We start from the raw sequence: 27,346 nt of genomic DNA, 5'->3' as shown, positions 1-27,346 counted from the left end.
CCATGGAGGCTGTCGCCTCATGGACACCCTAGATCAGCGCATGTATACAGCATGTCGCTTCATGAAGATCCGGAGCGCCCTAGGCGCCTCATGTATGAAGACCCGGAGCGCTTGGCGCTTCCTGTACCTATGCGCAGCTGCCCTTGGCGCCGCATGTATGATCAGAGGTTAAGCCTCATGTACTTTATCTCACCTCATGTCTGGTTATCTTAGATTACGATATACTATAGATTACAGACTGAGCTTGAACACCTACTATACTATGTATAAGTAGCACATTGTTGTAGATTGAACTTCACTTTAATCTACTAGGTTCTACCACAGAACTTGCTCATCTAAGCTTAAACTGCTTCCTTGTGTGAGACCGCACTTCAGAGTCGCTCCCATACGCCTCTGCACGTATCCGCTAGCCCTGCATCTCGACGAGCGCCGTCTTACCGAGATCGCCGGAGGAATCCTTGACGTTCCGTCAAGGCCAGACCACGCTCAGCTTCAGTAGAGTCACTCGACTCGTCGCTGAGAAGACCTATCCTAGTTCCCACTACGCCGACCTACAGTCGACGTAACAAAAGATTAAAGTCTATCTGATCGTCGCCTATCTACGCGACGCACACCCAGATACGCACCTTGCCTCGACCAGCATTGTATGATAGGACATGCCTTACGCCAACAATATCGCATCCTCCTCACGGACGACTCCCGAAGAAGAGCGCCGTACACACGTAGTGTCCCCGAAGAAGGCGCTGACGATGAAGACCGCCGTGATACGGCGAGAAAAGAATCAATCGAAGACCGCCTTGGCCAGGCGAGAAAAGAATGAAGCCCGACCCTCATCCACACGCACGAAGATCGCCGCGGCCTCCCATCTCAACGGGAAAGAAATCCGCATCCGCCTTAACAGCAGGCGATGCTTCAACTGCAACGCGACCGGCCACCGTGCCAGTGACAATCTCTGCCGAGATAGGAGAAAGATTGTCGATGAAGACCCGATTAGGTCAATTAAGACCATCGGTAAGAAACGCGAATTCCGGGTTCCTGTAACCTTGATTTCAGAAAGAAGAGAAGCACCGATAACGACTTCTATGGTCGTTGACTCGGGTGCCTGCCGATCCTTCATTCATAAGGATTACTGCAAGAAGCACCGCATCTCATCGCACCCGCTGAAGAAGCCAATCACGGTAACTAACGCGGACGGATCTACTACGGCCGGAGGGCCTATCTCCCGATACTGCACCCTCACGGTCAAAGTTGATGAACGGGTAACGCCTGTTAGGTTTTATCTCGCTGAGTTATCATACTCAGATAAGTTCCTGCTTGGGCAACCATGGCTAATCGCCAACAACCCTAGCATAGATTGGACGGCGTCCACCCTGACCCTCGCCGCCACCCCCGAATCCAGAGACATGGAACGGGATATAGATGCCGAACGGAAGAAGAACGGCCTGACGCCCCTCTTCCAGAAGAAAGATAAGCGAGTCGCTGACCGCTCTCAGACGAAGAAGAAACTCCGTAAAGAGTATAAACTAGCACCGGCACCGGCTGCCATGCCCTATGCCACGATTGTGGAAATCCCCGAAGAAGGACCCACACCCCAGACTGCCGCAACCTCTCAGCCGCAGCAGACCGCACCACAGCCCGAAGAAGCTGTGAGGAACCAAGCCGCCAAGACTTCTACGTCTTTGGCGCCCCCATCAGTCCCGAAGAATCCCTTCCCGACTCATAATGAAAAGAAGAGGCCTTCCGTCGCCTCTGAGCCGAAATTAACATTCTCGGCAGAACCCGCGTCTGTCCTTGGCAAAGGACGCGCTATCGCTACCGCAGAGCCACCCCCTGCCAAGCACCCTAGACTGGCCCCTGAACCAGAGAAAACTCAGACGAAGTTTATGTTTTCCGGAGAGCCATGTATCTGTTCTCGGAAAAGGAAGAGCCGTCTTCACGGCAGATCGACCGGCAGCCAAGAAACTCCGGTTCGATAACGAAGAAACGGTCCCTCTCTGTCACCAGGACATGCCTATGTCCGACAGCGAAACCACTGAACCGGGCCATGCTGTAAGCCCCGCGACACCCCCAGCAACCGACGTACAAATGTCGTCGGTTGAACCCAACCAGAACCCAGTCGAAAGTTATTTCGACATGGTGATCCAGCGCTTGAATGCGCGTCCTCTGACGCCCCCCGCGCTTCCTGACCCAGCCTTATCGGCTGATGAGGACTCTAATGAGTCCGACTCCGATTCTGACGAAGAAGACTACCCCGGATCCTCATATATTCGGACGATCGGCGATTTCATTTTCGCCTCTCCTTCTGACGACCCTGACTGCGGAGAACTCGAATTGGACTTTTAATTTCGTTAATCGTGGTAGATCAACGTCCTAGTGACGGGGTAAATTCATCATTGCTTTTACCTTTTCCACACCTTTTTCTATCTAATAGGTCTCTACCCCTTTCGATTCTCGCCGACACGTCCACTATGACGCTAAACTAGACCCAAGTCCGCTACGACTATAAACTAGGTCCGAGTCCAGCACGACTATAAACTGCGCGATTGTCCGGAAAGACATTAAACTAAGACTGTCTGAAACGACATTAAACTACCTTCCTCGCTGGACGACCCCGGACACCCTCCGGCCCCCTATGCTTGGATACCACCTGTCCTCGACCTCGCGTAAGCAATTAACAAAAGGTTATGACACCGCACGTCCGAAACGACGCTTAAACTAGACCACTCTTCGAAGATCCGACTTTAACAAAAGATCCAGAAGACGATGAAGACGAGGGAATCCCCAGAGAAACTCCTGCAAGCCTCACGGCCCTTACCTTCCCCTGATCGTCCGGAAAGACGCTTAAACTATCACGAGGCGAACCTTTCGGAAACTCCTGCAAGCCCGCTAGATCCTCTAGATCCGCCGACCGTAATCAACAAATAGATAATGGAACGCGCCCACCCATCATGGCAATGATTATCACCCTCTGATGATAGATTAGAACCGAGGAGCGACACGCCCTCGCTGATTGAACCTTGATAGGGTTACAACGAAAGATAAGTCTGACTCAAGCGGAGCTTGGAACGACCTGGAGAAACATATAAGACACTCTCCCTACGGTTAACATTCCTCAGAAACTCCCATCATCATGACGACTCCCATCGAAAACCCTACCACTGTGACGCTGAAGGACTCCGACTATGGACGGATCGTCAGCACGATTGAGAACTGCGCGTTTAGCGAAACCGCCATCCTCACCCCCGCGTACTCCCGAGAGATCGACAACATCCTCGGTGACATGAGTGCAAGCCACTGCCGCGAGCACTTCCCTCGCCGTACAGATATAAAGACCACGAAGTTGCTAGAAGACGCCGCACTTCGTAAAGACCTAGACGAAGGTTCTCGTACACTCGCCGTACTCCACCTTCAGAAAAGAATTCGCGCTATGGCGCTTCACCTCCTACCGCTCGACTTCCCCGACCTCGTGAACCTCGCGGTAGAACGGCTCATGTCAAAGCCACACGCCGAAGAAGAAATTAGACCCGTGCGACCTCTGCCTAGAAAAAGAGCGGCCACGATGGATAGAACCCGCACGCTCTGCAAGCGTTGCGGTGGATACGGGCACACTTTTAGACAGTGTCCTGATTACGTCTGCTGCATCTGCAGCGAGATTGGACCGGATCATTTATCGATCCACTGCCCTGGACTCAAGGGACGCATCGTGCTCCAAGAGTTTTCAGATGAAGAGAAGTTTTTCGAAGCTCTCTTAGATTGGGAGCAGAACCATAAAGCACTCGCCGACCTCGCGCTCGCCTTCCCCATTCCACCTTCCCCTATGCCCGCGACGCCGATACCCTTGACGCCTGTGCCAGAAACTCCCTCGACACCTGCACCGTCCTCCCAGCCTTTGGACGTAGTGTTAATTGAAGCCGGTGACTTCAACCTTAGTAACGGGGTAATGTTACAGGGATCTGTAACACCTACTAGAGCCCCAGCTCTCCCTACACCTGCCCCCGCTCTGCTAGACTCCCCACGCGGCGGATGCGCCGCCTGCGCCTAGAAAGACAGCGGTCTGGACCGCTATGACCCCGCCTCATGGCGCTATGACCCCGCCTGACGCTATGACCCCGCCCCTGGCCTAGACGGCCTTGTACCTGTTCCATGGAGGCTGTACGCCTCATGGACACCCTAGATCAGCGCATGTATACAGCATGTCGCTTCATGGAGATCCGGAGCGCCCTAGGCGCCTCATGTATGAAGACCCGGAGCGCTTGGCGCTCCTGTACCTATGCGCAGCTGCCCTTGGCGCCGCATGTATGATCAGAGGTTAAGCCTCATGTACTTTATCTCACCTCATGTCTGGTTATCTTAGATGTACGATATACTATAGATTACAGACTGAGCTTGAACACCTACATACCCTATGTATAAGTAGGCACATTGTTGTAGATTGAACTTCACTTTAATCTACTAGGTTCTACCAAGAACTTGCTCATCTTAGCTCTAACAAGCTTCCTTGTGTGAGACCGCACTTCAGAGTCGCTCCCATACGCCTCTGCACGTATCCGCTAGCCCTGCATCTCGACGAGCGCCGTCTTACCGAGATCGCCGGAGGAATCCTTGACGTTCCGTCAAGGCCAGACCACGCTCAGCTTCAGTAGAGTCACTCGACTCGTCGCTGAGAAGACCTATCCTAGTTCCCACTACGCCGACCAACAGTCGACGTAACAGCAAGCACCACTCTTGGTATGTTCCTGTGGTATGAAATGGAGGTTTTTAATTGTCTTGTTGATCTTCCCGTTGACCACAGCTTTATTTCCGTAAGCGAGGTTGTTGCGCGGCCATCTACAACGGCGCTCAACACACGGAAATATATTGTTCAACATTGGTCGAGCATTCAAGTTGCAGTCACAGCCATGTGTGTGCTGTATTGGAGACCGCACCGATTTGGCAACAGTTACTAATACGCGACTAGTATGGCCAGCAGTGTGGCTCAGCCACAGGCCATCGGTAGGATGTTGCCTCCGTGCAGTGTGCACCAGTGTGCACCAGGCTCCAGCCACTGGTTCAGACTTTAGCGCTTCAGCAGCTGTGTGGTATTCGCGAGAATCGTACCAAATCATCGTTGGATTGAATTTATCTCTGCTGGCAGGTATCCAGGGCTACGACAGAAAAGACCAAATACTGCAAGGTGTATTTTGATTGTTCAGCGTCGCATGACCAGAAGTTCCACGAAACACATTTGCAACAAAGTTAATTTTGTCGTTGTTTGGCGAAATTCCGACACTTTTCTGCACAATTCAGTCCAAATATAGGTAGGAAATATAGCAGAAATTTATTTATAACTGACGTCCGAGTTGAGTTTCTAGTAGTTGATCTAATATGTTCGTCTCCAAGACATCGCTATCAAATATCTTGGCAATCCGCAAGTCATTTACACCTGCCCCCTGACCACCTTGTCCAAGCTCTCTGCAAAGTATCTTATGTTGTGCGAGTTCAGCCCAGCCATCGAAATTCGTCCGTTGGCTGTCAAGTAAATGTGAAAAGTATCTATCAGTGCTTGAGACTGAGATGGATTGATTCCAGTGAAGCTGTGGCCCGTTATCAGTACGATGTTCATTCCCAGGACGGTACGCTTTGCGCCATCCAAGCCACACCATGGCGCCAATACGCGACCAATAGCACAAACTCACCTGAACATGCCAATCTGGTTGATGATATGAACCCAACTACCTGGCGTTTTCAGCTCCTCCGTCAGGAGTCGATAAAGCTCATTGCGCATGGATATGATTCGCTCAGCCATGGTCTTGATGTCACGGTTCCAGTCGTCAAAGGGGGCACTGTCGTTGAGAATAAGCGAGACCTATTCCCACCCCTCATCAGATGAGCGCAGTTCATACTGAAATCAACTCACTAGGCGTGCACCGTAAGCCGGTGGGTTGCTTATTTCACTGCACTGTAAAACCGACAGCTGACTCTTAACACGGTCTGCAGCATCCTTCGTAGGAGGGACGACGTGCAGCGCACCGATCCGCTCGCCATACAGACCCGCGTTCTTGGCGAAGCTCTGGTCCAATCAGCTGTGCTGCAGTAGCCCAACGAGTGACGCACTGACCTGACACACAAGCATCGGCACACCCTTCTCTACGAAGTATCTAACTGCCCACGCATCGTTGTTGAGATCGCCACTCGCAAAGCCCTGGTAAGCGCAGTCGAAGAATGCGTAATGGTTTTTAGCGACAATGACTTCAGCGATGTGTTTCCATTGGTCACGAGTAGGGTCAACTCCTGTGGGGTTGTGGGCGCAAGCGTGTAGTAAAAATACCGAGCCCGGCGCAGCACTTTCTAGGGTTCCAATGAAGCCATCAAAGTCTAGCCCGATGGTGGCCGGGTCATAGTAAGGATAATCTATAGGTTGGATTCCAACATTCTTGAAGATGGCATGGTGGTTAGCTGCAGGAACGCCTGATTAAACTTCCATCGCACCCAGTCCTATAAAAACTCACTCCAGGTGGGATTGCTCAAGTAAATCTGCTTTGGGGCATCCCAGTGATAAAACCTGCTTAGAAACAAGGCACCCAAGTGGTTTGCGCCAGTTCCGGATATGGTCTGTACGCTAACAGCACGCCCTTCTGCGATGGCAGGCGAATCGGCACCAAGGATGAGCTTTGCCGCACCGGCACTGAACTCTGGTAAACCCGTGATGGGGAGGTATTCGTGATCGAGATTAGGATCATTCAGAAGAATTTGTGTGGCCTATGGTGGCGCAGCGATTGAGTCTAGAGCGTAGTTAGGATATAAAGAAAACACACCTTCTTGATAACAGGAAGGACCCAAGGTTTATTGTCATCATCTCTATATGCTCCAACACCAAGGTTGACCTTCTGAGGAAACGTATCCGCCTTATACGCCGCGGTCAATTTAAAAATGCTATCCGTGACTTTTAGTGAAGGATGCAGATATGTTGTAGCTTGTACGCACCTGTCGGGTGGAGCAAGGGGAACATCCTGCCATGTTTCTGATTCGTGAAATGATTTGAATGCCGGGGTACAGTGGCGCAATTATAAGCAGGGCTTACCGGCCGACATCGTGTTTGAACCTGAGAGGTGATTATATACTTGTCTTATCCTGTCTGACATGTTGGTTAGTTCCGAGATAAGCGATGTTGTAGGAGTCGTAGATTATCGATTATCACAGTGATGGTGCGAGTTGCGGCGACATACGGCAGCCGTGAAACACCCCATGTGATTATTGTCCCAAGCTTGTCAGATCATCCAACAAGCCTGGCAGCAACAGTAACTGAACATGAAAACCCAAGTTACTCACCAGTAGCCGATTTGAAGGTGGGATAAGGATGGCGATAGCAAGACGATGTCACGGTATAAGTAATAGTGCCAGCTTCATCTCGTGGTAGTACGGTGAGAACATATAGCCGAGCTCGTTAGTTGAGGTGGTGAGGTTTGACGCGGCATGAGTGAAGTTTGACGCGGCAGTGACGCGCGGGTGACGCGGCAGTGACGAGGTTTGACGCGGCAGTGACGCGGCATGGACAAGGTTTGACGCGGCACGCCGCACAACTTGTTTGACGCGGCACTGACGCGGTATGTGCTATGGTTGACGCGGCACTGATAGTAGACCTTGACGCGGCATAGAGTGTGAATGTTGATATTAGTACAGAGACCGCGAAGATGTTTTGGAGAACTTGTCGTGGTGTGAGTGGTGCTTGACCCAGCCTAAACGAGGCTTCTTGCAATGTCATGGTTGGGGCTTGAGTCGCTTGACGTGGTGGTGCAGAGTATAGAGAGTAGATTGAACTTGACAGGGTGACGCTGAGGCTTGACGCAGTGAGACAACACTTGACACTAGGCATGTGAAAACCAACATAGATGCACGCATCAGAGGTAATATAACAATCGTGCAAGATGCATACTAGTAGTGTGAACACAGAGGACACGCACTGTAAATTTGGTGAGAAGTGAATACAGCACTATAGAGCCTGTATGCAGGCAGACACTCACATGCACATGTTGATCATTAACGAGGATTCAAAGTGTTTGGAATGACATATGAAGTTGTTTGAACATGATCTGTACCTAGGGCGTGACATGGGTGGACCCGGGTGGCACCCGTACCCAATCCGCGGGTAGATGGAACTTCAGAGGCCTACCCGCACCCGTACGCATCAGGAAAAAACATAGTGACTACATAGTGCTATATAGTCAGGGTAGCGCGAGTAGCCCCGTTGTCAAGTGCCCTCTATGTAGTACACCATAGAGTCCCATAGTAACTACCAGTAGCTACGAGGTACTACCGTAGTTTGTCGGAGTGCTACTGCACGCAGCTATAAATTACTACCAGCAGCTATATAGCACACCAAAGAACCTCGTAGTCACAATTAAATTCAACCACCTGAAACACAAACTAGCATAATACGAACGTCTTACTCACTGCGTCCCTATTCATCATCCCCACCCTCGCTACTAGGATACTCATACTCCTCGACCTCATCCTCGACTGCCGCATCCTTCCCCTCACGCTGGTACTCTCGAATAGCGTCTTCAAACGCCGCGTCGTCGATGTGGGCCTGGGATGTAGCTGACAATGGAATGAGTGATGCGACACCTGCGTGGAAGCTGAGAAGCGCGAGCATTAGAAGAGTCAGTGAGATAAGAGTCCAACATACCGCGCTGTATCATGCAGATTGATACGAATTTTTGAAAGGAGTTTGTAAGGTGCAGTGCGCTCATCAAAGCGTTGCAGTGAGCTGAAATGATGGTTGTAGACGGCCCCATAACCAGCAGATGTGAACTTGATGTCCTCTTTGATGCCTTGCGACCACTCATCAACACAACATTCTATCTATAAGATATTGTCAGCGTCATCAAGTTGAAAGTAAGAATGTGAAAAACGGCTCACAGCCGTAAGCACGAGCGCAATAGTTTTGATAGGGATGGGGTCGAAGTATTTGTGGTAGATGACACCCTCGTCACTTCGGTTCAAGAACCACATGCTGTTGATACCCTGTTGAAGCAACTCGGTCTTGTAGATGCCTGACTTGGATGACGGGTCCTATTGCTCAATGTCAGCACTAAGTTATGTAGACCGTCGAATACTCACCTTGAAAACAAAGATCGAGCCAATTTTCAATCTCTCTGCGAGATCTCGGTTTGACCTTATCACCTCCATAGAATTACTTGAGCGGAAGCCGTGAAATGAAGCCGTGAGCGGACGCATCTTCATCTTGAGTTCGCCTCGCACGTGTGAAGCGCGTTTCAACAGCTTTGAACGAATAAGACCAGGAATGCACTAAAAATACTGTGCTCACCATATTCACCGCCGAAGGGGTCAGTTTGACGTCAACACCTTTGAGTTGACATGCCTCGCGCCAGGCCTCTTTCGCCAGTTTTGTCTCAGCTGCAACGGAATCCGGAAAAGGTGCCTGTGTGACGATGAGACACCGATAAACGGAGCAAGCAGTTATGAGAATCTCTTTCGAGATTTCGTCAAAGTCGCTGGCTTTCACGCGTCGACGCGAACCGTCAGCGTTTTTCTTGACCTTCGGCACCACGGTATCTTCATATGACATGTCATCGAATGATCGCTTGGTCCCTCGAGCTGCAGGCAACTGTTCGTCGTCGTCATCGTCAGCATCGTCGGCAGCGTCGTCGTCGTCGTCATCTGTTGACTCGTCAACATTATGTGGTGCTGTTTGATGGAGGGTTAGTAGTGTAATTATATAAAGTAAAAACATACCTTTTGGTCCTTTGGTTGTAGGTATGGATGAGTTGCGCAACCTTGGAGGGATTTTCCCTGTACTGAATGTCAGGCTATTAGTGTTGGACAACCTTGTATCGACACTGTGGTCAGAGAACTGAAAAAAATAAATGTCAGCGGCTGATTTAAGATGAGGAAAGAAAACAAAAGCTCGTACCATTGTGTCTTCTTGCCTGTCCATGTCGCTAAGGAGCTCTGACGGCTCTTTCTCGAAGACGTCAGGATGCCCTTGGTAGGCAGCCTTTAAGGCCTTCTTCTTCTGTTTTGCCGTCCGGGTTTCCTTGATTTCTTGGCGATGGACAACATGTTGGGATTCGCTGACTGTAGAACGAGATGGTGAGTGAGCGGAACATAATGTGCTGGTACTTACTGACGGTAGTTCTCTTTTTCAGTTGGTCGCCGCTCTTGACCACTTGCAGTGCGCACCTGCTGTTTTGCGGCAGGTGGTGAGGGGGCGCGCTTTTGTTTTGCGGCAGGTGGTGAGGGGGCGCGCTTTGGCTTGGAGGTAGGCTTACGAGGTGCCATGGTTGTCTAGTCAAAGTACACAGCAGGTCAGCACAATTTATACCACTGCGAAACAGACAAATAACTCACAATTGAACCTTAATAGTTCGTTGATTGTTGATTTGAAGAATGAAGGGCTGAAAGCTGTGTCAAACGAGAGGGACGATAAAAAGGTATGATCATACCGTCACAATTTATTTTCACTGTTATGAATACCCCCGACTCAGTCAAAAAAACGGTATGGAGCTTGCTTCAAAACTCACTGTGCTCTGACGAATCTTGCAGCCCGATGTCACAAATTGCTGGTCGCAAAGAGGCTGGCTGTGAAGACACGAAAATTGACGTCAAAAGGTTAGTTGCCATTCCACGTTACACTCAAATACTCACCGGCTTGCAGACCCAAGCTCGAAAGGCCTGATGCAGAGCCCATGTTCCTGTGCCCTCCGTTTCGTCAAACACCTGGCCCTGTCACAGCTTCCCAGAATTACATACGAAACCTAATTCTGGAGCGTTGGGAGGCAGAAGTGAAGGCCTGCGAGCAAGCAAAAAAACTGCAACTGTTAGAAATAGCACCAGGCCCAGCTATTAGTGTCTTACAAGCGAGCATACGAAGGCTCGTCGTTGAGCGCTGGGATGCGGAGGTGAAACGGTGCGAGGAAGCCAAACGGGCGCAGCTTTTAGAGGTACTTCTGGCCGCCCATGGTATTTCCAAACTAACGTAGCACATCAAATTAGCTAGTATCAGAGATGAGAATTAACATACTAGAATTGGTCATTGGCTCTCTCGATCTTGTTCTCTCGCTAGACGAGGAAGATTGTAATCGAGGTTGTGTGTTGGGAACTAGGCAAGATGTAAGTATCATTCAAACCGATCAGAATAAGAGCATGTACCTATCTTACTGTAGACGGAATGACCAGGATCTCTGCCTATCTTACTGTAGATGGAATGGCAGGATCTTTGCCTATCTTACTGTAGACGGAATGGCGGGCAGGATACTGGCAGAATGGCAGGCAGGATCTTTGCCTATCTTACTGTAGACGGAATGACCAGGGTAAGCACACCTCATGGATCATCCTCAAAAAAAAAAAACCCGTACCTGGTTGCGACTTGGCGCATGGATTGAGTCTAAACGAGGCCGTAACTTTGGCATACCGATCGAGTCTAAACGAGGCCGTAATCCGTAGGTTTGTGAGGGTGCATCTGGTGGCAGAACTGGGATAAGTCCCTCTTGCACTTTGTGAGGGCACAGTCTGGTTGCAAGATCAGGATAAGCACACCCCTCCCAATCAACAAACCCAGCCGTGCACCTCATGGATCGTCCTCCCAATCAACAAAACCAGCCAAGACTTGCCGTACTTTCCAACTCATTAAGGGTTGTGTGGTGTGGTGTGGTGTGGTGCTCGGATCTAGTTGTGGCGCGGCGCCCGGTAACTGCGCCCAGTTTAAGTCTAGACCAGGCCATTGAAAAAAAAAAAAGGGCATACTACAATGAGACAAGTCACCTAAGACCAGGGCGAAAACACTCACCTACTCACATACTATGTCGCACTGCTGTACATTTTGTGGCAAGGAGTTCCCTACGAGGGGGGGCATCAAGAGACACATAGCTAACCAGCCTAAATGCAGAACGGCATGGGAGTTAACGATTGAAGAAAAAGACTTGGAAGACAACGCACCTTCTATGGAGAACGATGATGCTGGCAACTCATTTTCCCCACTTCGCCGCTCACGGTCCAACTCTTTCGAGGCTGATGAACTTAATCCGCCGGCACCAAAAAGTCGGCGTGTGACGGTCGAGGATGTCGCTGACGAAGGTGAGGTAGTGGATGAAGGTGAGGTAGTGGGAGGTGGTGGGCGCTATTTCAAGCAATGTTCTGATGGTGGATGGGCACTGCGGGAAGGGGAAACTGAATTTGAACGATACCAGAAGTACAAGGAAGGCATGGGTGAGGACGAGTGGGCTCCATTTTGTGACGAGTACGTACCCTTTCATGTTGATGGCCTCTGCCTGACTTTAGCTGCCAGGGAAGAGTGGGGTCTCGCTGAGTGGCTTGTAAAAAGCCTTGGGCAGACTCGAACCGATGAATTTCTAAAGTTACCGATTGTAAGTTTGGCATCAAGCACCGAAAAAATGTACTGACCAGCGTGATAGACCCGAAACCGAATGCAAGCTTCATTCCACAACAACCGATCATTCCTCAAGAAGGTTGATGAACTCCCGCATGGAGCCGCCTGGAGCTGTAAGAAGATTAGCGTTCAGGGAAATAGAACGGACGAAAAAGGCGAACCGTTGCACGAAGATGTTGAACTGTGGATGCGCAATCCTGTAGAGTGCATCAAGGACTTGATCGGAAATCCTTTGTTCAAGGATCAAATGGTGTACACACCTGCTCGCGCATACACGGACTCTGCAGGACTCCACCGGGTGATAGACGACATGTGGACTGCAGATTGGTGGTGTGACATGCAAGTAAGCACCATATCAAAAAAAACATCGAAAATGACAAGCACTGACCTGTGTTGTCCAGAAAAAGGTGCCGGAAGGAGCGACCATTGCGCCAATTATTCTTGCAACAGACAAAACGAGTCTGTCGCAATTCCGAGGCGACAAAACGGCATATCCTGTGTACCTCTCTATTGGAAACATTGCTAAAGAAAAACGGCGGCAAACATCAGCACGAGCGACAGTCCTGATTGGTTACCTACCTTCAGGAAAGCTTGACTGCTTTACACCTGATGAACGCTCCCTCGCCAACTACCGACTATTCCATCATTGCATGTCCCTCCTCCTTCAACCCCTTGTTGCTGCAGGTGAAGACGGCGTTGAAATGGTGTGTGCTGATGCGTTGATCCGTCGAGTGTATCCGATCCTTGCTGCATATGTAGCGGACTTTCCAGAGCAGTGTCTGGTGGCGTGTTGCAAGGAAAACCGCTGTCCAAAATGTGTAGTTGCAGCGGATGAAAGAGGCGATCCACTGGATTCGCCAATGCGGGATCCTGCAGTCATAAAGGGGATATTAGAGAAGCGAAAGACTGGTCACCATCCTGCTGAATTTGAGGAATTTGGACTATGCACCGTCTATGCTCCGTTTTGGGCTAATCTCCCCCACTCTAACATCTTCCTGGCCTTTACACCCGACCTCCTACACCAACTCCACAAAGGCATCTTCAAGGACCATTTAGTTAAGTGGTGCCTTGATATTGTTGGCGAAGAAGAAATGGACGCACGGTTCAAAGCGATGCCTGATTATCCCGGTCTGCGGCATTTCAAGAAGGGAATATCTATGGTAAAGCAGTGGACGGGGACAGAACACAAAGAGATGCAGCGTGTATTTGTTGGGCTACTTGCTGGCGCTGTCCCTAGGTAAGCTTCAATTGTTGCTAAGCACGAGGTTGGTGCTGACGTGATTGTTTTCGTTTGCTTACCAGCCAAGTGTTAGTAGTTGCGCGAGCACTTCTAGATTTTTCATACTATGCTCAGCTTCGAGTTCACTCAACTGAATCCCTCAATGGCCTGGAAAGCGCTCTGGCGATATTTCACGCCAACAAGGACGTCTTGCAGCAACTCGATATTCGCGACCATTTTAATATTCCCAAATTACATCAGCTCTCTCACTACGTTCAGTCTATCCTATTGTTTGGCGCTACAGACGGCTTTAACAGCGAACTTCCAGAACGTTTGCACATCGACTTCGCCAAAGAAGTGTATCGCGCCAGTAACAAGCGCGATTATGAAGAACAGATGGCCTTATGGCTCCAGCGCCAGGAGGCAGTCTTCCTGCATGGTTCCTACCTCAACTGGCTGTTGGAACAGTCTCAGTCAGCACCAACCAATTTCACTCGTGACCACGGATATGACTCGGACTCGGACTCAGAGATGGAAGGGCCAAACACTGTCCCTGTCAATACACTTCCCATCCTCCCTGAGCAACGAACGGTCCACTCTCTCGCTAAGACGCCTGCATACCCTCAGCGTTCGGTTCAGCACCTCGTCACTGCACATGGTGCGTCCATGTTCCTCCCAGCCCTTAAGTTGTTTCTGCGCAACCACATGCCGCACGCTATCATTGCCCCTGGTCTGCAAGACCGTTTTGATGTTTTTCGACAGGTAGTAATCACTGCTCCGCCTAATCCACTCATCAGTGAATCACCGAGGCAGTGGCGTGTTAGAGCCACGCCTGAAGTGCTTCCTGGACGTGGACGCAAGCCTGGATCTCCTGCTAAGTTTGATATGGCCCTGACAAGCAATGGCATTCAGCCGCGCACTTTAGAAGGTGAGTACTAACTATTTGTTGAGCCGTCAAAAAATTCATGTTAATATTTTACTAGGTATGCGAGTGGGACAGGTTCGCGTTATTTTCACTCTGCCGCGTCAATTTGGGACCTACTCGCGAGCCTTAGCTTACATTGAGTGGTTCACACCACTCAGGGAGCCGGACCACTCATCTGGCCTGCACCAATTGTCGCGTTCGACTCGTCGGCTGCACCAGAATGCAGCGGTGATACATGTTGATGAAATTGCTCGTCCTTGCCATCTTATTCCGAGGATGGGACAAGCTGTTGACCATGGATGGACTAGCGCAAATGTCTATGAGTCCGCAAGTGATTTTTACTTAAATAGCTTTATTGACCTTGATACATTCTGCATGTCCGCTATTGATTAGTTTTGTTGCTACTCAGCTACTATTGACTACAGACTTCAATTTGAATATTGTGCCTCCAAGTGTCCGCTGTAGATCTATATAGTCTGAGTCACGGCTACATTAGGTACATAGAACTATGGTAGCTATGTAGTGCTACATAGCTCTCACCAGGGCTCCCACAAAATTTGTTTTTTCCTGATGCGGGTAAGAGTATCACGGGTGCGGGTGGATCCATGGGTGGACCTGCAGGTGGTATGGGTCACCCGTGGGTGAACTAGTATATGTTATGTAGAACTGTACTGTAGTACATATGAGAACATATGTATGAAATATATGTAAAAAATCAATCAGAGTCAACATCAATTGTGTCGCGGCGTGAGGGATCCTCTTTTCCCTTCCCTTCTCCCTTCTCCTTTCCCATTTTCTTTTGCATGATTTTTGTAGTGATGCTGAGATCGGGCATAAGGGGTGTATTGAACCAAGATTCAATGGCAACCTGTGCCTTGAAAGAGCTTTACCCTTTCGATATAGAGAGGATCCGCTACTGAGTTGAATGGGCATTTATTGACCGTGCAACGGCGTGTATTTGTTGCTGGCGAGTTAGGTGCCAAAGATGCGCTCGAAGCTGAGTTGAAACTGCTCCTCGACATGGAGGATTGAGGTTTAATTAACTGATGACGAGAGACTCGGAGAGAGGGACCAGGCCACCAGGGCAGCACACATCGAATTTAAACATCTCGAATAGATGTCGGTTGGCGTCATGTTGACAGGCTCTGACTCGGATAAGGACTAAAAATTAAAATCCGTCTGAAAATAGTTTATGGTCATACAGCACTGCTTAGTACCTGTTCAGAACCTTCATACCACGGTTATAGTACCTCAGCGAGCTTGATTTTGACATCGGATAAGTGCAAGTAGGGAGGGTACAATATTCATCTGAAACTAATTTGTCACTTGGCGCCGGTTCATACCTCTCATTGGGGTACTAGACCACCCGTGGGTACCCGTGGATACCCAACTTTAGCAAGCCCTCCGACCCGTACCCGTGCAGGTGAGCCACCCGTACCACCCACCACCCATATCACCTGACCCACGTTCCATCCGTGGGTGGCACCCGGGTGGGTACCCGGGTAACCCTCACCCATGTCACGCCCTATCTGTACCTAGGAATTTGTTACAGTGCTGCGTCACACATGCCGCGTCCACCTGGCCTTCCCAATAAGTGACTTTACTAATAAGTACAGCCACATCAGGAAATCACCGAGTTCCTTAATTTCCTTTTTGTTCCTTAGATTACTTAAAAAATGGAATTAAGGTGGATGTCGGAAAAAGATAAACGGGCCTTATAATACCGCCGGCTGAGGAAAAATTGGTCATGGCAAGGGGGGGGCTCGCTGCAGGCGAGCCGAAAAGATTCCAAGGGTTCACAGGGGGTCCGACTTCCAAAGCCGGAAAACGATCCCAGGGAGTCTGGTGTCTGGTGTCCTGCGTCCTATGAGAATGATCGTCCTCGGTTAACTCAGGGAGTCAGTTTCAACGTTTCGATGGAGAGCAGCCATCGGCCCTGGTCCTATTATTCTAAAGGCCATATCTCCAAGGTGAGAACTCTGAAATTGGTTTATCTTTTGTATTTGCAGGTACATACTGACATTGAATAGTTACATGATAGCTTTACAAACTGCCACTTACTCGCTACTCGCCAATTCAATCGTTTTCTTCCTCTTTGGGTTCCGTCTCAGGCCTTGGCCTTCTCTGGCCTCTCAGTACAAGTCCTCCGAGTCTGAATCTTCTTCCTCTTTGGGTTCCATCTCGGCCTTGGCCTTCTCTGGCCTCTCGTACAAGTCCTCCAAGTCTGAATCTTCTCGCAGCCTCTGATTCCTCAGTTGTTGGATCTCGACTTTAGCTGACTCCATGGCAGCAATGTGCATGGCCCTCACCACCTTCTGCGTGTCTTTGTAGCTACTCACATTTTTGTAGATGTCTTGAATAATGGTGGGCTGAAAGCCTGAGCGGGTCGCAAAGGAGTTGATCTGGTCATCGAATCTGACTTGCATGAAGCGCGCAATGTCTGCAGGATGAATCTGGATGTCTGGCCGAACTCTGACAGTGTCGTAGCTGCCGGTGAACACATCAAGCGCTTTCTCTGCATTTGTATGTGTGCTAGTATGTGTGTTAGCTCTCCCTGCAGTAGACTTGCAGGAGGGAATATGGATGTGTGGGGCCATTGAGTATTGAACTACTGTGTAACTAGTAATTAGTATTTCCCTGAATTTACACTGATCGGTGTGCACTCCAATAACGATGTGGTGAATTCGGAATTTCAACCCACCAATCAGAAGTTCAAACAATATTCATTCAATGGCAGTAGCTCGCGTGCAGAAAATATATGTATAGCAGGGATCACGTCAAGACTATAGCGTGGTAGTTGTCAAAGGTCAAAGAGGACTCAGAACCCCCTAAAACACGTCTGTGGCTCCACCTCCACCAGTACTACACATGTCAGTATTCGAGCCTAAAGTAGTCCTCAACCTCCTCAAAAACTCGGCGGCCATCTCGCCTATCAATAAAAATGCCTTTGAGAAAAGCTGGACTGTAAACATAAGTTTTTCTTTTGGCCGTCAGAGACGTCGTCATTGACTCGTCGAATGACGGATTAAACACAGGTTGAAAAATGAGTCAGCATATGGAAAGAGTCCCGTAACCATAAGAACCACCCACGTCCAGAGTTTCAGTTGAGGTGGGAGGCCGAGGTCGTCGAATACGTGCAGTGCCTATGGAAGAAGAGTCGACCTCGATCAAAGAAAATTGAGCCTACACATAAGTTAGGCCTCAATATCCCATTGCTTGGGCCTCGATTCGTGCCCCCGTCTTACATACATATTCAAAAGCGCTCGGGACTCGGACATCAAGACATCGAGCCAGTAACACAGTACATCAAACCCTTCAATGTCATTCACCCGTTCTACTACCCACAGCTTGCCACCTGTCCTCAATGCGGCTCTGACAAGGAGACCACCTGGGAAGGGTGGACAAGCATGGGGCCGCGCTGAACTCCATGGTCTTATCTGCGAAGAGACAGCACTCAGCGCCCAACTCTGATGCAATACATGCAAGGAATCAACAAAGATGAAGAAGGCAACCGACAAGAACATACCTGGAGATGTCGAAGATGTCCAAGCGCATCAACCAGCCAACTTGGAGGGCTACTGTTTTGCAACGACGAGCGCTGCATACTGGAGTTCATGGGAGCACTGGCGGATTCCTTGTGAGTTTCGTGCATTAGATGTCTGGAGCATCCACTCACCAAACGAACAGGCAACATCCCAATCTTTTTCTATCGCTGTGCCCTAACGCGTGATCTCTTCGATTTGCTGGTGGAGATGCGCCCATCAACAACCTCTGCAGGGCTGGAAGAAAGAGTCAGACTGTGAGTGCATGCAGTCTTTCTTTTTAGAAAGACACTCTTACCATATTCGGTGTGCCACAAAGAGCTCCACCTGTTGGAACACAAGCGGCGAATGCTTGAATACCTTGAAGTATTTCAGATACAGCCCACCTGCAATGCAAATAGCAGACTTACCGACTATTTCTCTGGTAGTAAGAGCAGCTGTGAAGACACTCCAGGCATTCTCGAGCGCCAGCGACCCACTTGCATATGCTGACAAATCGATTTCGGGTGAGATTATCACAGAAGTCTTCCTAGACTTCTGCGCACGCACAAGGCAAAAGGAGAGTGGAGCATACCTGAAGACTTTATCAGGTTAGTTTACAGAAAGACTCATGTGACCAACAAACCTTTAATTCTCCAACCTGGCAGCCATATGCTGGCTCACTCGACAACACGTTCAAAGCAGCAAGTAAGGCCACACTTACCGACAAGGATCGCCAGAAGTCTAGGGAGCTGAAAGGCGGGATATTGAGTGTTTTGAATGAGGACAATCAGATCATTTCATGGGTAAGTTTTGACAATGACTCACCTAAGCTTTTCACTGACATATTCGTTCCATATGTAGCGCTTTTGCCAGACGCGCACGAACACAGAGATAACTGAACTCCTTCAAGGTCTTAAGCACTGCCACGACATTCTAAACGTCCCCCAGCCAAAGATGATGGTCGCCGATAATTGCTGCCAAGTTCGAAATGCAGTGACCTCTGCAATGCCGGAGACGGATTCAAAACTTGATGTTTGGCACTTTAGTGCAAGGTGAATGCCATGCATCTACTTTTACTTAGTTTCTACTTACTCAATGTGCACTTGAAGATACATCACTGTCATGCTCCAATCGAGCAAAAGTCCTTATCGAGGCGCTGTCGCTGCTGACATCACAGGCGCCATTCTCAAGACACATGCCGAGAAAGGTCAGCCTGCGCAATACTGGGACCGAGCAGAGCAGGAACGGAGGCTTATGGTGGCATTCAGCAAATGGGCAGACAAAGGTGTTTGGTCAGCTGCAGCGCAGAAAGTAAGTTTCATTTTTCGCTAAGTACCACTGTAATCGATCGCTACTGACAATAATGACTCAGGTTCACCAAGAACAGTTGAAACATGTCCGCAAAGGGTGCCTTGAGCGCAGCATCCAAGGCATCAGAGCTGATGGGAGTCGCATTGAGGGATCCCACAAAGGGTGGAATTCCCTTCAGCGAGCACAGCCAAGCGGTGTGACGATGCTCACTGCCCTCGGCCATGATTTTGTCCTCCATCGCAACGTGCGAGTGGCTTTCAGCAGGCCCGAACTCATGCCATTCCTCAAGTTCGCCAACGGTTCACATCACCTCCGACTCTGTGACTACATAGCGAGGCTTCACAACACGCTCCAGCAAAAAACTACTGACTCTCAGCTGCAGCTTCTTCCTGAGCTTGGTGACATCGACTCAGGCGAGACTTTTGGGTTAGTTATGTCAGATCATGTAGCGACATTCGGTGGTCTTTTGATCAAGGAGGAGAACATTGAGAAGGGCCTACTTGACTCCTTTGATTTGTCTGTTGACCCCACCACAGGTGAGGAAGTCGACCTTGCGTTTCTTGCCAGTTGGAATGTCATCATCAACGAGTGGCAAATTGACCCCGCCCTTCTTATGCTCCCAGCTGAAACTTCAAGACCAATGGTAAGTAACAACACTTCCATTCAACCCCCCCATATCTCATTTTTTTCGTGCAGAAACCTCCAGCACCAAAGAGAAAGGCTGTCTGCATCTTGTTGGACTCGGACGATGAAGGGAATGCCAGCAGCGGCACCATCAAAAAACTATGAACCTTAGCATTGCCCAGCACAGAAGTTCCTAGCATGGCCCCAGGTACTGGACGACTCGATGCGTACTTTCCTTCTGTGCAAGACCATCAATGGTGCAGCACACGAAAGCTTCCTCCCGAATTCTCACAGGATCGCCTAGTGGTTGCCAGCACTGCTATCACACCCGACCAACACTACACACACAAACTTCCTCTCGAATTCTCACAGGATTGCCAGGTGATTCCTGGGGCTACCACAGAGGTATGTCCCATCACACCCGACCAACGTTACACACGCAAACTTCCTCCCTAATTCTCACAGGATTGCCCCAGCGCTGGCATCAGCAACACAATTACCCCCAGTGCTGGAGTCACCAGCGATCGCCCAGTGATTCCTGGGGCTACTGCAGAGGTATGTGCAATCACACCCGACCAACGTTACACGCGAAAACTTCCTCCTGAATTCTCACAGGATTGCCCCAGCGCTGGCATTAGCAACGCAATTACCCCCAGTGCTGGAGTCACCAGCGATCGCCCAGTGATTCCTGGGGCTACTGCAAAGGTATGTGCAATCACACCCGACCAACGCTACACGCGAAAACTTCCTCCCGAATTCTTCACAGGATTGCCCAGTGCTTGGCAGCACTGGCATCAATAACTTGATGGCTATCGCGGCAGGCCAGACCCGGTCTCAGTGCCTGTTCTCCATTTCCATGGGTATTGATCCTCGCTCACTCACCTTCCAAAATTCGGACGAGTTCTACTTATTTATGGAAATGCAGGCTGAGTTCAAATGGCTGTCATATCAAATGACTTCGAAGCGCTGGGTGCTGGCGACAGAAGAGTACAACCGCCATCTCATCAAGAAAAAGGGCCAGTCAGTCATCCAGAAGAACCCACAAGCCCTCCTACATGCGCTGGGTGACATCGAGCCGAAGCTGATGAGCAAAATCACCAAGAATGACTATACCTGTGAGTCCGTTTGCAAACACCATCTCTCAACTACTTTTCTGACATTGGGTAAACAGCATGCAAAAACAGCGAGTCATTTTGGCGCTGTCATTGTTCCGTCGTCCCACTTGTGAAGGGGGAACCAGGCAGAAAGGTCAGTCACTTGTGTCTGGTCGTTTGCACATTGTTCGCGCTGACCCATCAACCATCATTTTATTTCCAAGGCTCGAAAGGCACAGACATGCTCCCGCTGTCAAACAATTATGTATCCAGGACCCGAGAACTTGCCCCTCAACCACAAGAAGGGGTATTGCGCAGATGGTGTCAAGCAGTCCTCCAAGGCTGCCGGCGAGGAACTGCCTCCCTGGCCTCAGCCACGAGGAATCTTCTCTGAGGGCCGAACATTCCACCCTCACGTGTTCCTGTCGATGGTCCAGCACGTCTACGAGCACGTCTTCATGCAGGGACCAGGAGAGATGGACCTGCTCGAGACTGAAGCATTTTCGAAGCTGCTGATTTCGCGCACCGAGGTTCACGAGTCGGATAACATGGTGCTTTTTCGACTGTTCAAGGGTTTTGTCACTGACCCAACCACTCCCCGCAACCGGATTGTCTCTCGCAACGGTGAGGAATGGCTGAGGATTAACTACCTGCAGCAGTAAAGTTTTTTTTTCGGTGAGTCACGCACAGATCTCTTGTCTCTCACCGGTTACCCTATTTTGACTGGCTCCCCTCCCAGCTCCCAATTCTCGCACTAACGAATTCCAAATATCCCCCCGTTTAATTACCCGCTTCCATTTGTCCCATTCGTTCGATCCGTTCGATCCGTTCGTCCATTTTGTTTGTTTGTTCTGATCTGTTTGTTCTGATCTGTTTGTTCCGTTTGGTGTCCGTTCGTTCTGTCCATTCCGTTTGTCCCCACACAATGCCATTGTGGTCTCGTTTGTTCGTCGACTCACCGTGTTCCTTATTCGTGCAGCAGGCCCACTCACAACTTAAGATATTGAGAACTCCGCCGAAGACAAGATTGTAGGAGAACAGGATCAATGATATTATTCTGCCGAAGACAAGATCGTAGAGAACAAGATCAATGATTCCTGTTCAGAATGGGAACAGACACAGGGGCAATGCACGCTGCTTTGAGCTTTGAGTGTGTTAGATGTCACCCCCTGCGCCATGTTCTGACTCTGTAAGTGCGGCAAATTCTGGCGTCATGTGACCTCCAACCTCACATGCTTTTCAAACGGTCCAAATGGTCGTTCGGTCTTTGAAAAAACGGTCGACCATTTGCGTGAGAACCCTTGCCATGTCGAAGCTGCCTTACTACTCAGCCGAAGGCTGGTCACGTGCATTACAAGGGGCCTTGTAAGTGCTATTTAAGGATGTCGGCGCAACATAAAGGCCTTGAAAGGCTTGAAATGCTGCCAGCTTACAAGGTTTATCACGTGGCATTATCAGAGTCTTACAGTCGTCGCCTCATGTTCTCCACTCTGCACATACCTGTACATACTACACATTGTCCATACTGTCAAATACATGGCACCAAACCACCCAAGCAGAAGTAAGTACAACTATAGCCAAAAAACACTGACTAGTGGATCAAAATGTCCCCACTGCAGCGATATGTTCAAATCCCAGGGCTACAAACACCATGAATCTACGTGCAGGATGCGTGATGCACAGGGACAAGAGAACCTCAATCGAGAGTATGATAGAGACAAATGAAGAGGTGAGTCATTTTGTTCTCTTATTTATAATGGATCGAAAGCTTATTATCCACACGTTATCATAATCATTGACATCGGTCACAATGAACATAGCCTGCCATCTAGCTTGACAAGGTGTAGCAGCCTCGACTGTAACGGCAGTAGCAGGCCCATCACATATGGTCGAAGATGACACAACCCCAGGACAAAGTGTGTCATCACTTGCTTACCAGTTTAATCATGCTGCTGACACTTCGATGATCTTTCAACTGCACCTATAGTCAGTCTTTCATTGGATGATCACAACATTATAGACTTTGACCCTGGAAATGAGGTCCTTCCCAGCCCAGGTATGTGCTTACATGTTTCATTCTCATTCATCATCTGATTAACAATATTTTATGTAACAGTCTTATCGGATGCAAGCATGACCAGCAATGTCCAACCTCAGCCTGCGCCCATTGATTAGTCTTATGAATTTGAAACTGAATTTCACCCTCGTAGTGGCCGTCAAACACTCTACCAATCCTTTGATGAGTTTGGCATCGCTCCTGAGATGCAAGCACTTCCTGCAGATGAAGCACTGTGGCGTCCGTTCCGGTCACGCAGAGATTTCGAATTTTCTGAAATTGCTCTTGATGCTGCTCTCAACAAACACCAGATTGACAGGCTACTTAGCCTCATCGCCCACATATCGCAGGGTCAAACTCAAATCACACTGACAAATGAGACCGATCTGCGCATGTTACGCTGACCATCGGTCGGCGTGTGTGAACTTGGATAGGTCTTCTCAGCGACGGCTCGAGTGAGCCCACCAAAGCTAAGGGGTGTTCTCGGCTTGACGGAACGTCAAGGGTTCCTCCGGTTATCTTGGTAAGACGGCGCTCGTTGAGATACAGGGCTAGCAGATACGGCTAAGGCGCGGGGAGCGACTTAGAAGTGCAGTCTAGACAGCTGAGCTGGGAGGCTTAGCTGAACAAATTTCAGGATAGAACCAAGTAGATTAAAGTAAAGATCTCAATACAATAATCTGTCTACTTATATGTGCTACATGTAAGTGTTCAAGCTCAGTCTGTATCTAATAGTATATCTATGGATCTATGTTATCACAGATAACAAGGCATGAGGACGGTCATGAGGATAGATAAGATACATGAGGTTTAACCTCTGATCAAGCATGCAGCGCCAAGTGCGACTGCGCATATACATGAGGCGCCTGGAGGCGCTCCGGATCTTCATGAAGCGGCATGAGGTATACATGCACTGATCTAGGGTGACCATGAGGCGCACAGCCTCCATGGGTCAGGTACGAGGCCGTCTAGGCCAGGGGCGGTGTCACAGTGGTATAGACCACTGTCTTTCTAAGTGCTGGCGGCAGGAGTCTAGCAGAGCAGGGGCTCCTGTAGGTGTTACGGATGCCTGTAACAGCGCAAGGCATTAGACAATGCTGTGACTGAGCTGATGCCGGTGTGTGCCTTTCCTTCATTCTTGAGATACTCATTTCTAATCGTTTAGATTCTTGTATATTAGTTCACGAAACATGAAATCAAAGTTCCCTACAAGAATGAAGAACGGGTCTACGAGGTGCATGCACGTCCTTTATGGGACTGGGCCCTCGATCTGTTGGATAACCCATTGCTAGCACCCCATTTTGTTTGGGACATGCAACACGTCTACAAACATAATGGCACAGACTTCAAACATTTCTTCAACGAACCGTGGACTGGTCACCAGTGGTGGGATATCCAAGTATGTTGTCATGTTTGATACTCGCATGTATATACAATAATCATGTTTATGTTATCAGTCTCATCTTCCGCCGGATCTGAATGCTGTCCCCTTTTGTTTTATATTATACGCAGACAAGACTAGGCTCTCCTCACATGGCACCATTAAAGGGTACCCAGTTGTGGTGTGCTGCGCAAATCTACCTGTTGAGATTCAAAACGGTGAAGGGCTCGGTGGCAGTCGGGTGGTTACCAATTGTGAGTCCCAATGACTTCATCTGTACTCTCAAATGGTTTTTGATATTACTACTATTACTGTAGGTTCCTGAAGAGGCATTCGAAGAGGGGAAACTCAGATATACTACTCTAAAGCGTGTCATGTGGCACGAGTCATTCCTCAAGCTTCTTGTTCACCTTGATCAGTACTCGAAGACTGGGTATTCATATTCATGCTATGACAAGATCATGCATTGGTTGTTTCCTGTTATACTGATACTCTCGGGAGACTACGAGGAACAGTAAGTGCGCCATATGTTGATATGCACAGCCCTCACTTCTGTTTTTAGATGCATGATGTCTCTCATATGTGGTTTACAGTGCAAGTGCCCTTGCCCAGTCTGTCTTGTCCCTCTTGACGAGCTTCATGACTTGTCCAATACCTTCCCAATCAGGTCTATGAAAGATGCGCAGGTTGCGCTCGACATTTACAGATGGAACAGAACTGAAGGCGAAGAAGTTCTGAAAGGGTTAGGATTGCGTCCCATCGCAGTAAGTTAATCTTTCTCTTAATCTTCTCAACTGATAAATTTTCAGAATGTCCTGTGGCTCATCGAGAATTCTGACCCTCATGAGGCATTAAGCCTGGACAACTTGCATACCTTGCATGGTGGCACAGGGGGGGAACATTTACTCAGAGAATTGAAGACGGTCCTCGCTGACCTTGGATGCGAGGCCCAGGACAATTTCGAGCAACAGTACGTCTTTTTACCATGATTGACATCACTAAACCTCTTGCATCCAGGGTTGCTGACTTCCCTCGATGGCATGCTCTCACCCATTTTACCACTGTCATCCATATCACCTTTAGCGATGGCAACAAGAGGCGGGACTTAGTCAAGGTATGTACATATGCCCATCAACATCAATTTCTCGGCTGATCATTACAAAGCAAGCATTTTATGCGGCGCTCAGTGTCTTAAAATGCCAAGTCAGTCCAGAAGGCTACCACCTTCTTCGAGTCATTCGCAGTTACCTGCGGTTGGATAGTTTGATCAGGCTCAATGTGCATACAGAGCGGACACTTGCAATGATAGACACTGAATTCCTCATCTATGATACTGCACTCAAGGTAATGTTTTTCTTTCTTTTCATTAAATTATTGTTGGTACTGACACAATGCTAGGACTACATTGAATATGCCACTATGACATCATCCATTGAGGGCATCAAGACAGACTGGAACTTTCCAAAGACGCATCTTTGGAAACACGCACAACACGACATTAAATCGAAAGGTGTGGCACGTAACTACAGCACATGCCCAAATGAGAAGCTCCATGGCCCGCTAAAATCAGCCTATCTTTCTCAGTCGAATGGAAAAGACGTTGCTAAACAGGTATGTGCACTCATCCGTTCGTGTTATCTTGTTGCTAACAGGTTGTATATACTTGTAGATCCTTCGTATTGATCATCATAAATGTGCAGCCCTGCTGTTGCGAGGATGTCTGGATACCCTCGACGAACAATGCCGCCTACAGGCTTTAGGTGATGCTGGGCTTGATGACGAGGACCACAACCACATCAATTTGGATGGGCATTTCAAGCTCAGCTCTCCTCAAAGCCGTGCTGATACTATTCAGGATATTGAAAACAGGCTCAGTGCTCAAGATTCAGTGTTTCAAGGCTTCCACAAGAAACTTGCTAATTTCATCAACATGTCATTACCTACTTATGGATACCAGTTGACGAGATGGACCATTATTCCAACTGATTTCCAGGTATACTATTGATTGATTATCTTTTGTTATTTCATGCCTAACTGGCATATTATTCAGATTCATGAATACCGCTACCTCAAGCTCAATTATGAAAGTACCGTCAACTGGAGACAGTCGACAGATCACCTCCAATCCAATCCTTCTTTCCATGGGTCTCCACGCTTCGATTGCGCACTCATACAGCTTACTGCAGAAAGGACCGTCTTTGTTAAGATCATATTTATGTTCAAATGCGAAGTTCCGGATATTGGCGCCTTCCAATTTGCACTTGTTCAGCCGTACACCGCTGGCATTCAAGCTGTTCCCAGAAGAGATTCAATTTTTGTACCCCTCAAGTCCTTCATCTGAGGAGCTGTTTTTGGCCTGTGATCCAGAGCACCAAGACGAGTTTTTGGTTGTCGAGCATATTGATAGTGACATGTTCCTGCGCATGGAGGCACGGGCATGTTGATGAGCCTTTCAGGTAAGTTGTACTTGATGTTTGCGTCCGTTCAAATCCTGACGAATTACGCTTAGGGAGTTCGAAGACATGGTCAAGATAGATTTCATAGGTCACCAAGGACCTTACCGACTTATATCCTTCCCTTATCCTCAAAGACAACCCCTCCTCCTACCACAAATCTCTTCCTGCCTCCTCCAGTCACACTGGTGCTGGCGCCCACGCCTTCATATGGCCATCGCTATCCTTCGCCTCCAAAGCCCACTTTCCCTCCACCAAATTCTTCTACATTAGAGAGGGAGGTCAATGTGGATCCGGTAATGCTTAGGAGTTCGAAGACATGGTCAAGAAGGATTTCGCAGGTCAAGGACCTTACCCGACTTATATCTTCT

The 27,346-nt window shown here is 49.0% G+C and overlaps 6 protein-coding genes across 6 annotated transcripts; 3 read left to right on the top strand and 3 right to left on the bottom strand.

Moving 5' to 3' along the window:
- Positions 1-3,130: 3,130 nt before the first annotated feature.
- On the top strand, positions 3,131-4,042 carry F5147DRAFT_775323 (uncharacterized protein; the record flags this gene model as incomplete). The annotated part of the gene is made up of 1 exon (XM_041441701.1): positions 3,131-4,042. The coding sequence occupies one exon, from the start codon at positions 3,131-3,133 to the stop codon at positions 4,040-4,042; it is 912 nt and encodes a 303-aa protein (XP_041291059.1).
- A 1,256-nt stretch (positions 4,043-5,298) lies between these two features.
- Positions 5,299-7,589, bottom strand: F5147DRAFT_614849 (aspartate amino-transferase). Its single transcript, XM_041432510.1, has 8 exons — positions 7,061-7,589; positions 6,964-7,000; positions 6,795-6,912; positions 6,489-6,738; positions 6,098-6,435; positions 5,897-6,049; positions 5,676-5,845; positions 5,299-5,573 (listed from the first exon to the last, which is right to left on the bottom strand). Exons 1-8 carry the CDS (start codon positions 7,119-7,121, stop codon positions 5,417-5,419), a joined length of 1,284 nt encoding a protein of 427 aa, XP_041291058.1. The 5' UTR covers positions 7,122-7,589; the 3' UTR covers positions 5,299-5,416.
- Positions 7,590-7,643: 54 nt separating this feature from the next.
- On the bottom strand, positions 7,644-8,165 carry F5147DRAFT_702809 (uncharacterized protein; the record flags this gene model as incomplete). Its single annotated transcript, XM_041437813.1, has 4 exons — positions 7,644-7,715; positions 7,765-7,844; positions 7,894-7,978; positions 8,150-8,165. 4 exons carry the CDS (start codon positions 8,163-8,165, stop codon positions 7,651-7,653), a joined length of 246 nt encoding a protein of 81 aa, XP_041291057.1. The 3' UTR covers positions 7,644-7,650.
- On the bottom strand, positions 8,163-9,638 carry F5147DRAFT_702803 (uncharacterized protein). The gene is made up of 5 exons (XM_041437812.1): positions 9,308-9,638; positions 9,100-9,261; positions 8,899-9,051; positions 8,666-8,841; positions 8,163-8,615 (listed from the first exon to the last, which is right to left on the bottom strand). Exons 1-5 carry the CDS (start codon positions 9,566-9,568, stop codon positions 8,438-8,440), a joined length of 930 nt encoding a protein of 309 aa, XP_041291056.1. The 5' UTR covers positions 9,569-9,638; the 3' UTR covers positions 8,163-8,437.
- A 2,565-nt stretch (positions 9,639-12,203) lies between these two features.
- F5147DRAFT_579547 (uncharacterized protein) lies at positions 12,204-14,925 on the top strand (the record flags this gene model as incomplete). Its single annotated transcript, XM_041431492.1, is given in 5 exon segments — positions 12,204-12,365; positions 12,414-12,731; positions 12,790-13,625; positions 13,691-14,539; positions 14,559-14,925. The coding sequence occupies 5 exon segments, from the start codon at positions 12,204-12,206 to the stop codon at positions 14,923-14,925; spliced, it is 2,532 nt and encodes an 843-aa protein (XP_041291055.1).
- An 8,422-nt stretch (positions 14,926-23,347) lies between these two features.
- Positions 23,348-26,863, top strand: F5147DRAFT_746463 (uncharacterized protein; the record flags this gene model as incomplete). Its single annotated transcript, XM_041439846.1, has 10 exons — positions 23,348-23,492; positions 24,344-24,540; positions 24,599-24,766; positions 24,840-25,036; positions 25,085-25,286; positions 25,332-25,496; positions 25,606-25,866; positions 25,921-26,133; positions 26,192-26,515; positions 26,573-26,863. The coding sequence occupies 10 exons, from the start codon at positions 23,348-23,350 to the stop codon at positions 26,861-26,863; spliced, it is 2,163 nt and encodes a 720-aa protein (XP_041291054.1).
- Between the last annotated feature and the right edge of the window lie 483 nt (positions 26,864-27,346).

This window comes from Suillus discolor (genome assembly GCF_016758755.1).
Source record: "Suillus discolor strain FC423 chromosome Unknown F5147scaffold_39, whole genome shotgun sequence".
NCBI classification, from domain to species: Eukaryota; Fungi; Basidiomycota; class Agaricomycetes; order Boletales; family Suillaceae; genus Suillus; species Suillus discolor.
Note: the sequence above shows the minus strand (reverse complement) of the source record. Positions and strands in the feature narration are given on the sequence as shown.